The sequence below is a fragment of the Salmo salar genome, chromosome 17 (genome assembly GCF_965601325.2).
Source record: "Salmo salar chromosome 17, fSalSal1, whole genome shotgun sequence".
NCBI lineage: Eukaryota > Metazoa > Chordata > Actinopteri > Salmoniformes > Salmonidae > Salmo > Salmo salar.
The window spans coordinates 27,820,001-27,832,500 of record NC_138307.1 but is presented as its reverse complement, the minus strand read 5'-3'; the positions used below and the strand labels follow the sequence as shown (position 1 = coordinate 27,832,500).

Below are 12,500 nucleotides of genomic sequence, written 5' to 3'. Positions count from 1 at the left end.
GGGTTATATCAGCTCATAGTAAACAGTAGGACAGTGGGTTATATCAGCTCATAGTAAACAGTAGGACAGTGGGTTATATCAGCTCATAGTAAACAGTAGGACAGTGGATTATATCACCTCATAGTAAACAGTAGGACAGTGGGTTATATCAGCTCATAGTAAACAGTAGGACAGTGGGTTATATCAGCTCATAGTAAACAGTAGAACAGTGGGTTATATCAGCTCATAGTAAACAGTAGGACAGTGGGTTATATCACCTCATAGTAAACAGTTGGACAGTGGGTTATATCAGCTCATAGTAAACAGTAGGACAGTGGATTATATCACCTCATAGTAAACAGTAGGACAGTGGGTTATATCAGCTCATAGTAAACAGTAGGACAGTGGGTTATATCAGCTCATAGTAAACAGTAGAACAGTGGGTTATATCAGCTCATAGTAAACAGTAGGACAGTGGATTATATCACCTCATAGTAAACAGTAGAACAGTGGGTTATATCAGCTCATAGTAAACAGTAGGACAGTGGGTTATATCAGCTCATAGTAAACAGTAGGACAGTGGGTTATATCAGCTCATAGTAAACAGTAGGACAGTGGGTTATATCACCTCATAGTAAACAGTAGGACAGTGGGTTATATCAGCTCATAGTAAACAGTAGGACAGTGGGTTATATCAGCTCATAGTAAACAGTAGAACAGTGGGTTATATCAGCTCATAGTAAACAGTAGGACAGTGGATTATATCACCTCATAGTAAACAGTAGAACAGTGGGTTATATCAGCTCATAGTAAACAGTAGGACAGTGGGTTATATCAGCTCATAGTAAACAGTAGGACAGTGGGTTATATCAGCTCATAGTAAACAGTAGGACAGTGGGTTATATCACCTCATAGTAAACAGTAGGACAGTGGGTTATATCAGCTCATAGCAAACAGTAGGACAGTTGATTATATCAGCTCATAGTAAACAGTAGGACAGTGGGTTATATCAGCTCATAGTAAACAGTAGGACAGTGGGTTATATCACCTCATAGTAAACAGTTGGACAGTGGGTTATATCAGCTCATAGTAAACAGTAGGACAGTGGGTTATATCAGCTCATAGTAAACAGTAGGACAGTGGGTTATATCAGTTCATAGTAAACAGTAGGACAGTGGGTTATATCACCTCATAGTAAACAGTAGGACAGTGGGTTATATCACCTCATAGTAAACAGTAGGATAGTGGGTTATATCAGCTCATAGTAAACAGTAGGACAGTGGGTTATATCAGCTCATAGTAAACAATAGGACAGTGGGTTATATCAGCTCATAGTAAACAGTAGGACAGTGGGTTATATCAGCTCATAGTAAACAGTAGGACAGTGGGTTATATCAGCTCATAGTAGTAGTAGTGATTTTAATTTAAGAAATCTGTTCCATAGTATTCCTATACATTATAGAGACGTGATTGTATACAAATGTAAGCAAGCTTTGAAATGATTGTTTTATGCAAACATTATACTGTATCTGTTTAGGCTTCTTGCGGTCAATTTGCAGTCTAGAAATGATTTGCAGTTGTGTTCCTGCCCCCTGACCATCCGCTCAAGAACAAATCGGCCCACGGCTCAATTCAGTTGTATGATCCATGTCCCACTCGTTGTTGGTTATCCAGGAAGGAAACAACTTGGTAGGGTTAAAGCCTCTGGTAGGATGTGGCAGCCAACTATCTGCTGTGCTCTTCTACTAATGGATGTTTATCTAATGGATGTTTATCTACTGGATGTTTATCTAATGGATGTTTATCTACTGGATGTTTATCTAATGGATGTTTATCTACTGGATGTTTATCTAATGGATGTTTATCTACTGGATGTTTATCTAATGGATGTTTATCTAATGGATGTTTATCTACTGGATGTTTATCTACTGGATGTTTATCTAATGGATGTTTATCTAATGGATGTTTATCTACTGGATGGATGATTATCTAATGGATATTTATCTAATGGATGTTTATCTTATGGATGGATGTTTATCTAATGGATGTTTATCTACTGGATGTTTATCTACTGGATGTTTATCTACTGGATGTCTATCTAATGGATGTTTATCTACTGGATGTTTATCTAATGGATGTCTATCTAATGGATGTTTATCTACTGGATGTTTATCTAATGGATGGATGTTTATCTAATGGATGTTTATCTAATGGATGGATGTTTATCTAATGGATGTTTATCTAATGGATGTCTATCTAATGGATGTTTATCTACTGGATGTTTATCTAATGGATGGATGTTTATCTAATGGATGTTTATCTAATGGATGGATGTTTATCTAATGGATGTTTATCTACTGGATGTTTATCTACTGGATGTTTATCTACTGGATGTTTATCTAATGGATGTCTATCTAATGGATGTTTATCTACTGGATGTTTATCTAATGGATGTTTATCTACTGGATGGATGTTTATCTAATGGATGGATGTTTATCTAATGGATGTTTATCTAATGGATGTTTAACTACTGGATGTTTATCTAATGGATGTCTATCTAATGGATGTTTATCTACTGGATGTTTATCTACTGGATGTCTATCTACTGGATGTTTATCTACTGGATGTTTATCTACTGGATGTTTATCTACTGGATGGATGTTTATCTACTGGATGGATGTTTATCTAATGGATGGATGTTTATCTAATGGATGTTTATCTAATGGATGGATGTTTATCAAATGGATGGATGTTTATCTAATGGATGGATGTTTATCTAATGGATGGATGTTTATCTAATGGATGTTTATCTAATGGATGGATGTTTATCTAATGGATGGATGTTTATCTAATGGATGTTTATCTAATGGATGGATGTTTATCTAATGGATGGATGTTTATCTAATGGATGTTTATCTAATGGATGGATGTTTATCTAATGGATGTTAATCTAATGGATGGATGTTTATCTACTGGATGTTTATCTACTGGATGTTTATCTAATGGATATTTATCTAATGGATGTCTATCTACTGGATGTTTATCTACTGGATGGATGTTTATCTAATGGATGGATGTTTATCTAATGGATGGATGTTTATCTAATGGATGGATGTTTATCTAATGGATGTTTATCTAATGGATGTTTATCTAATGGATGTTTATCTAATGGATGGATGTTTATCTAATGGATGGATGTTTATCTAATGGATGTTTATCTAATGGATGGATGTTTATCTAATGGATGGATGTTTATCTAATGGATGGATGTTTATCTAATGGATGGATGTTTATCTAATGGATGGATGTTTATCTAATGGATGGATGTTTATCTAATGGATGTTTATCTAATGGATGTTTATCTAATGGATGGATGTTTATCTAATGGATGGATGTTTATTTAATGGATGTTTATCTAATGGATGGATGTTTATCTAATGGATGGATGTTTATCTAATGGATGTTTATCTAATGGATGGATGTTTATCTAATGGATGTTTATCTAATGGATATTTATCTAATGGATGTTTATCTAATGGATGGATGTTTATCTACTGGATGTTTATCTTCAATGTGGAGAATTAAAACAGAAGGATTTAGGATTGGAGATGTATGTGTGAGTCCAAAATGGCACCCTATTCCCTACATAGTGCACTACTTTTGGATGGAGCAGAAATCCGGGATTCAGAGGGGGTGGGTGGGTTGGAGGGAGTGGATTAATGTGGTGGTGGTTCGTTAGGCACAGGGTACCTCAGTCACCAGACATGACCTTGCATGCTGGTGTTGTCTTTCATAATAACGAGCGGGTGGATGTTCCAGATTGCTTCTGCAACTAGGAAGTGGTTTTGTCCTTTGTTGAAGGCAGCAAAGCCCTTCAAATTCAGTTCAGAATACAGTGTTTCCTGTGTAGAGAAGTGTCTTCCATTGGGTTAGCCTATAGTGATTATGTGGTCTCTAACAACATACAGTACATGCAGATGATACGTGTCCTAGGATAGGAGGACCTGTGACGATAACTACAAAATAACTACAAAGTAACTACAAAATAATTAGCATCAGTGTGGCATCCATTGTTTGGCATCCCATGTTAACATTTAGACTACTTCCTTGTTGTCGACCATGATTTCCCTCTCTCACCTTGGCGTTCCTCCTCTCCAGAGTGTCCGTACCACAAGCCCCTGGGTTTGGAGGCTGGATCAGTCAGACCAGACCAGATCAGCTGCTCCAACGAGGACCAGTACACTGGCTGGTTCTCCTCCTGGCTCCCCAGCAATGCCAGACTCAACAACCAAGGCTTTGGGTGAGTCCCCTGCCCCATCCTCTCCCTCAGGACCAACCCCTGGTAGGGCCTCTATCTCCCCCTCCCTGTTCAATCAGTAACCTCAGTGTTCCCTTGGGAAATAGCTCTTCTGACCTCATTGGTAAAATAATGGTCCCCCTCCAGGTCATTGTTTTTGCCTAGGCTTTAGCTCAGCGGGCTAACATAGTTTCCCTGGCGGTTCCCCTCCAGGTGTGCATGGCTGTCTAAGTTCCAGGACAACAGCCAGTGGTTGCAGATTGACCTGAAGGAGGTGATGGTGGTGTCTGGTATCCTGACCCAGGGGCGCTGTGACGCTGACGAATGGATCACCAAGTATAGCGTCCAGTACCGCACCGACCAGAATCTCAACTGGATCTACTACAAGGACCAGACGGGGAACAACAGGGTGGGCCCATCATACCTTTACCTTTTACATTTAGTCCTTGAGAAGATGCTCTTATTTAGAGCGACTCACAGTCAATAAATACTTTAACAAAACTTTTTCACATTTTACAATCATAACTTAGTTCATATACATACATCATTACATGGTTCATTATGACATCACAATGTTTACACGTAATAATGTCCATGGCTGTTTTTCTAAAACGACTTGTTTTGTCGGAGGTCAGCTTTCACATCAATACATGGTTCGTTATGACATCACAAGGTTTACACATGTAATAATGTGGAAGACAGTCTTGGGATTTATACATACAGTATATCAAAATCAATCCTTCTCATCAGATCCCATATTTCTTTAGTTCTGTAGCAGTTCAGTAAAAGGTGTTCTAAAGTCTAGTCCTGCTAGGTGAGACAGGATATCTGGCAGGAGGATTCTCCATCTGTGTTTACTGCATGGTGGTCTGTGTTGTCCCTCCTCCTCACACTGCTCTGTTTCTCTCCTCAGGTGTTCTACGGGAACTCGGACCGCTCCTCCTCGGTTCAGAACCTCCTGCGTCCTCCCATGGTAACTCGCTACATCCGTTTACTCCCTCTGGGCTGGCACACACGTATCGCCATCCGCATGGAGCTGCTGCTCTGCATGAGCAAGTGTACCTGATTCTGTCTGTCCTGACGACCAGGGTCACAATCAGCAGGGTACAACACCGTGGAACGTTCAGACAGAAAATGTAATGAATAGAACTGACATGATTCTACATGACAGACAGTCATATTGGTTCTACACAATATATTTCTATGTGAAGGTCCTGTAATGATACACCCTCCTGAACAGGCCCAAGGAGAGCCCTGGTCGTTCCCCTGGTCGTTCCCCTGGTCGTTCCCCTGGCTGTTTCCCTGGCTGTTCCCCTGGCTGTTCCCCTGGCTGTTCCCCTGGCTGTCCCCTATGCCAAAGTGGAATCTACTGCTCTGGAAACCCTTGTTTCCTTTCCTTCCCCAAAACGGTTAAGTAATATCGCTCTCCCAGAGATTGGTTTTATGTGTGAAAAGGTCCATTCTGTTTTCAGATCAGATGCAAAGTGTTACAACAACAACAGTTTTATTTATTATACATTTTTTACACTGAACAAAAAGGGGTGGATGGCCAGTTGTTTCCACTTGGATGAGGAAGAGTGGGATAAATACATGCCTGTGAACCGACAAACCCAGAGAAATTGGGGATGATTATGTGATGAGGAAAGCTCAGAGACAAAGATGACTACCAGTCCTATGGTTAACTGGATGTTGTGTACTGTACTGTACTGTACCGTGTTGTGTACTGTGCTGTGTTGTGTGTGTGGATTCTGATGTAGATTGTGACAGTGATGTAGAGTCCAGTGGAGGTATCGTTCGTTGCTTGTTTTATTGTATTCATTTAAAGTTGACCAAAACCAGTTCCTGAAATAAAGACAAACTCTTGTACTCTTTTGTTTTGGAGTATCATTGAACAATATTCCTGTATAATCCTCTGATGTCCAGTTTAAAATACATCTAGAGGAATCTCCACTTGTGATGTGTGAAAACCTTTTCCTGATCCCCAAAAACAATTCATGCCAGTTAACAGGATAGATGCAGGTGGTTTTAATTCCTATTTACAGTCAGAGACCAAATATATAAATAATGCTGTTTATGCGTGATGTCATGCAAATAAAATCCTGTGGGTCAATTTTAAACAAACAACAACTGGAAGTGATTTATAACTCAGGATCTGGATAATCTCGAATTTAGGATAATCTTGAGCTGATTTGTGTTTTTCTGCCATTTTAATCCTGTGATGGCGTGAAGGATTGTTCACTTCAAACCGCCACGAAATGGAAGTTAGAAATGATATAACAATGAGTTAACATAAACTGCAGGTGTAGGCTATTTGAGTTAGACATTAGTGGGATAGCCTGGTGGTCCCAGATCGAGCTAAAAAGCACAAACAGATCGGGGACCACCAGGCTAAATTAAAGGTGATCTTAAACCCAATATAATGAAATCACACCGTAAAGATTTCATGATATTCACTGCAACTGGTCCTTGGAGTCTTTTTGCCACAGAACCCCTGGAAGACATTAAGTTCTATTGGACACAGAACTATGGTTAAGACAAGGACAAGGATGCGACACAGACAACAAGGGAAAAGTGGAACTGAAGTTCAATAGTGAAACTGATGTTTCCAAACTGAAAAAGCATGTATTCATACTGGACGTTACAATGACAAGTGACAACACAAAGCAGTTCAATCAGAACATTACTGTCAACTGTTAGAGTAAAACTGAATGTTAAATTAAAACGTTACTGTCAACTGTTAGTGTAAAACTGAATGTTAAATTAAAACGTTACTGTCAACTGTTAGAGTAAAACTGAATGTTAAATTAAAACCAGTTACTGTCAACTGTTAGAGTAAAACTGAATGTTAAATTAAAACGTTACTGTCAACTGTTAGAGTAAAACTGAATGTTAAATTAAAACCAGTTACTGTCAACTGTTAGAGTAAAACTGAATGTTAAATTAAAACGTTACTGTCAACTGTTAGTGTAAAACTGAATGTTAAATTAAAACCTCACTGTCAACTGTTAGTGTAAAACTGAATGTTAAATTAAAACGTTACTGTCAACTGTTAGTGTAAAAGTAAATGTTAAATTAAAACGTTACTGTCAACTGTTAGTGTAAAACTAAATGTTAAATTAAAACCTCACTGTCAACTGTTAGTGTAAAACTGAATGTTAAATTAAAACGTTACTGTCAACTGTTAGTGTAAAACTGAATGTTAAATTAAAAACTACTGTCAACTGTTAGTGTAAAACTGAATGTTAAATTACAACATTACTGTCAACTGTTAGTGTAAAACTGAATGTTAAATTAAAACCTCACTGTCAACTGTTAGTGTAAAACTAAATGTTAAATTAAAAACTACTGTCAACTGTTAGTGTAAAACTGAATGTTAAATTAAAACATTACTGTCAACTGTTAGTGTAAAACTGAATGTTAAATTACAACATTACTGTCAACTGTTAGTGTAAAACTGAATGTTAAATTACAACATTACTGTCAACTGTTAGTGTAAAACTAAATGTTAAATTAAAAACTACTGTCAACTGTTAGTGTAAAACTGAATGTTAAATTACAACGTTACTGTCAACTGTTAGTGTAAAACTAAATGTTAAATTAAAAACTACTGTCAACTGTTAGTGTAAAACTGAATGTTAAATTACAACATTACTGTCAACTGTTAGTGTAAAACTAAATGTTAAATTAAAAACTACTGTCAACTGTTAGTGTAAAACTGAATGTTAAATTAAAACGTTACTGTCAACTGTTAGTGTAAAACTGAATGTTAAATTAAAACGTTACTGTCAACTGTTAGAGTAAAACTGAATGTTAAATTAAAACCAGTTACTGTCAACTGTTAGAGTAAAACTGAATGTTAAATTAAAACGTTACTGTCAACTGTTAGAGTAAAACTGAATGTTAAATTAAAACCAGTTACTGTCAACTGTTAGAGTAAAACTGAATGTTAAATTAAAACGTTACTGTCAACTGTTAGTGTAAAACTGAATGTTAAATTAAAACCTCACTGTCAACTGTTAGTGTAAAACTGAATGTTAAATTAAAACGTTACTGTCAACTGTTAGTGTAAAAGTAAATGTTAAATTAAAACGTTACTGTCAACTGTTAGTGTAAAACTAAATGTTAAATTAAAACCTCACTGTCAACTGTTAGTGTAAAACTGAATGTTAAATTAAAACGTTACTGTCAACTGTTAGTGTAAAACTGAATGTTAAATTAAAAACTACTGTCAACTGTTAGTGTAAAACTGAATGTTAAATTACAACATTACTGTCAACTGTTAGTGTAAAACTGAATGTTAAATTAAAACCTCACTGTCAACTGTTAGTGTAAAACTAAATGTTAAATTAAAAACTACTGTCAACTGTTAGTGTAAAACTGAATGTTAAATTAAAACATTACTGTCAACTGTTAGTGTAAAACTGAATGTTAAATTACAACATTACTGTCAACTGTTAGTGTAAAACTGAATGTTAAATTACAACATTACTGTCAACTGTTAGTGTAAAACTAAATGTTAAATTAAAAACTACTGTCAACTGTTAGTGTAAAACTGAATGTTAAATTACAACGTTACTGTCAACTGTTAGTGTAAAACTAAATGTTAAATTAAAAACTACTGTCAACTGTTAGTGTAAAACTGAATGTTAAATTACAACATTACTGTCAACTGTTAGTGTAAAACTAAATGTTAAATTAAAAACTACTGTCAACTGTTAGTGTAAAACTGAATGTTAAATTAAAAACTACTGTCAACTGTTAGTGTAAAACTGAATGTTAAATTACAACATTACTGTCAACTGTTAGTGTAAAACTAAATGTTAAATTAAAAACTACTGTCAACCGTTAGTGTAAAACTAAATGTTAAATTACAACATTACTGTCAAGTGTTAGTGTAAAACTAAATGTTAAATTAAAAACTACTGTCAACTGTTAGTGTAAAACTAAATGTTAAATTACAACGTTACTGTCAACTGTTAGTGTAAAACTGAATGTTAAATTAAAAACTACTGTCAACTGTTAGTGTAAAACTAAATGTTAAATTAAAACGTTACTGTCAACTGTTAGTTTTACACTTAGTTTAGGATGAAGACATGGCTGTTGTGCAAATACATGAAGGAGAACAATCCAATGGATCACCTGATACACACAGTGAATGTTGGTGTTATTAACACATCTCCATGGAACATCAAATGTCCAGTTGGTGCAGATTGTTTGGCTAGAACTGGACTGTAGTGAAACGCTGGGGCTTTGAGGGAAGACGCCATCTTTCTGAGGGGCAGCCTGGGGCTTTGAAGGGAGATGCCATCTTTCTGAGGGGCAGCCTGGAGCTTTGGGGAGAGAGGCCATCTTTCTGAGGGGCAGCCTGGAGCTTTGGGGAGAGAGGCCATCTTTCTGAGGGGCAGCTTGGGGCTTTGAGGGGAGATGCCATCTTTCTGAGGGGCAGCCTGGAGCTTTGAGGGGAGACGCCATCTTTCTGAGGGGCAGCTTGGGGCTTTGAGGGGAGACGCCATCTTCTGAGGGGCAGCCTGGGGCTTTGAGGGGAGACGCCATCTTCTGAGGGGCAGCCTAGGGCTTTGAGGGGAGATGCCATCTTTCTGATGGGCAGCTTTGGGCTTTGAGGGGAGACGCCATCTTTCTGAGGGGCAGCCTGGGGCTTTGAGGGGAGATGCCATCTTTCTGAGGGGCAGCCTGGGGCTTTGAGGGGAGATGCCATCTTTCTGATGGGCAGCTTTGGGCTTTGAGGGGAGACGCCATCTTTCTGAGGGGCAGCCTGGGGCTTTGAGGGGAGACGCCATCTTTCTGAGGGGCAGCCTAGGGCTTTGAGGGGAGACGCCATCTTTCTGAGGGGCAGCCTGGGGCTTTGGGGAGAGAGGCCATTTTCTGAGGGGCAGCCTGGGGCTTTGAGGGGAGACACCATCTTTCTGAGGGGCAGCCTGGGACAAAGTCAGAGTGGTGTGCTCAGGAGGCGTGTGTGTGCTTGCGCATGGGTGCCGGTGTGTGCGCACGTGTGTGCGTGTATGTGTGTGTGTGGTGTGTGTGTGTGTATATACTTCTTATTGTTACTTTGTCCTTGATGTTCACACTATGTACTGTAGATTAATGACTAGCCAGGGCTAAAGATATCCATGACATTCATTGTGCCAATATCAGAAAGTTAGGCCTACATATTTTACCCTTTAAAGCCTACAGCACAAACTGATATGGTATGGATATCTCTGGTATGGATATCTCTGGTATGGATATCTCTGGTAATGATATCTCTGGTACAGATATCTCTGGTATGGATATCTCTGGTATGGATATCTCTAGTAATGATATCTCTGGTACAGATATCTCTGGTATGATATCTCTGGTATGGATATCTCTGGTATGGATATCTCTAGTAATGATATCTCTGGTACAGATATCTCTGGTATGATATCTCTGGTATGGATATCTCTGGTATGGATATCTCTGGTACAGATATCTCTGGTATGATATCTCTGGTATGGATATCTCTAGTAATGATATCTCTGGTACGGATATCTCTGGTATGGCCATCTCTGGTATGGATATCTCTGGTATGGATATCTCTGGTAATGATATCTCTGGTACAGATATCTCTGGTATGGATGTCTCTAGTAATGATATCTCTGGTACAGATATCTCTGGTATGATATCTCTGGTATGGATATCTCTGGTATGGATATCTCTAGTAATGATATCTCTGGTACAGATATCTCTGGTATGATATCTCTGGTACAGATATCTCTGGTATGGATATCTCTGCTATGGATATCTCTGGTACGTGTGTTTGTTTGTGTGTGTGTGTATCCTTCATCAGGATACAACAGGACATCTCAACAGGAATCTCCACATGGGGCCTGAGTCTCTAATAACTAGATCAGCGGGTGTGACTGTCATGGTTACTGTACTGCAGAAAGACCCTTTACAACAAACAGTCCCTTACAGTACATTCCCATCTGTTTGTGCTATCTGACCAAAGACCATAGGACTTGGGGCCAGGCTACACAAGTTTGTCAAGATGATGTGGCAAATGATCACCTTTAAAAACTTCACAACCCTGAGCCATATAGGTATCTCAGTATTTTATCATACATTATAATATTATATCATTTGTCTTTGTCCATCTGTCGTACATATATCTCCATAACTTTGTGTCAAATCAGATCAAATAAATACATTAAAGAGACAAAGTAAACGGACAGAACAAACAGGCTATACTGTAACAACAATAAATAGAAATTCTGTAAAACCTCCACAATTAAATATTTTGGATGAAATATTGAATTATTATTACATATAGTTAGAATCTCTTAATCTTTTTTACATTTCTTTTTAAAGCTCTTGCAATATTACACAATTATTCATTCTACAATACTTATTAAATCTCCATATAGGCCTACATATCGTTAAATAAAGTCATTTAATTTAAATCAAATAAAAGGAATTTCATGAATAATATAATATAATATCAATACAAATTCTATCAAATGTTTGAAGCTTCAAAAAAGGTCAGATTTTTACGGCCAGTTAGTCCACCTCTCAGTTCAGTCATATAGTCCTGAACTTAGAGAGATACAGTATAACCTTCTGATCTCTATAGTCCTTGGTGCGTCTGGCGGCCAGCAGGCGGCAGTAGTGAGAGCCCAGAGTCCAATTCATTAGGGCACACAATTGAAAACGTTATATAACGCTTCAAAACACACCACAAAAAAATAAGCGTTTCTTATTGGACAGTAGTCCATCTTGTCCCTCTCTGCTTCAGTCTGTTTTCTTCCGTTTGGTGCCTAATCAACATGACGACCCTTGAGGGCAGAGAGATGTCTCCTCCATAGACATATTTTTTCTAGAATGAACATCCCCATTCAAGTCAATGGGTGGGTGATAGAGGCCTAATTCCATGTTCTCCTCACAGGGCTGTCTCTTTCAGGTCGTTGAGGTTTGGCATCCGTGACCTTGACGGTCTGGTAAAGGTGGGCCCGTTGGCGACCATTTGGTCGGGGTACGGCTGAGCCCCCTCTGCCCTGGCGAGGGCCGCCGCGTGCCAGTTGGACTCAATCTGCCCCTGTATCTGCCCCGGTAGGGGGTAACTCTGCTTCCGGTGGCTCTTAGACTGACCAGAGCTGGAGCTGCTGCTGCTAGGGTGTCCCTGGTGGGACCTCCCGTCACCTCTCCCGTCGCTGAACACTCCATCTTTAGAGGAGGAGGTGGGGGGGTT

At 38.5% G+C, this 12,500-nt stretch overlaps 2 protein-coding genes across 4 annotated transcripts in view; one reads left to right on the top strand and one right to left on the bottom strand.

The window, feature by feature from the left end:
* The window catches only part of LOC106572425 (retinoschisin), a 12,580-nt gene extending 6,438 nt beyond the window's left edge, over nt 1–6,142 (top strand). For both annotated transcript variants that reach the window (XM_045699514.2, XM_045699513.2), the window contains 3 exons: nt 4,138–4,279; nt 4,490–4,685; nt 5,190–6,142. In XM_045699514.2, coding sequence (XP_045555470.1) covers nt 4,138–4,279; nt 4,490–4,685; nt 5,190–5,342 — 491 coding nt within the window. In that variant the 3' untranslated portion in view covers nt 5,343–6,142. The remainder of the gene's footprint in view (nt 1–4,137; nt 4,280–4,489; nt 4,686–5,189) is intronic.
* A 5,210-nt stretch (nt 6,143–11,352) lies between these two features.
* Nucleotides 11,353–12,500, bottom strand: part of LOC106600438 (cyclin-dependent kinase-like 5) — a 204,851-nt gene continuing 203,703 nt past the window's right edge. For both annotated transcript variants that reach the window (XM_045699510.2, XM_082963716.1), the window contains one exon: nt 11,353–12,500. This exon is cut by the window's right edge and continues 102 nt beyond it. In XM_045699510.2, coding sequence (XP_045555466.1) covers nt 12,192–12,500 — 309 coding nt within the window. In that variant the 3' untranslated portion in view covers nt 11,353–12,191.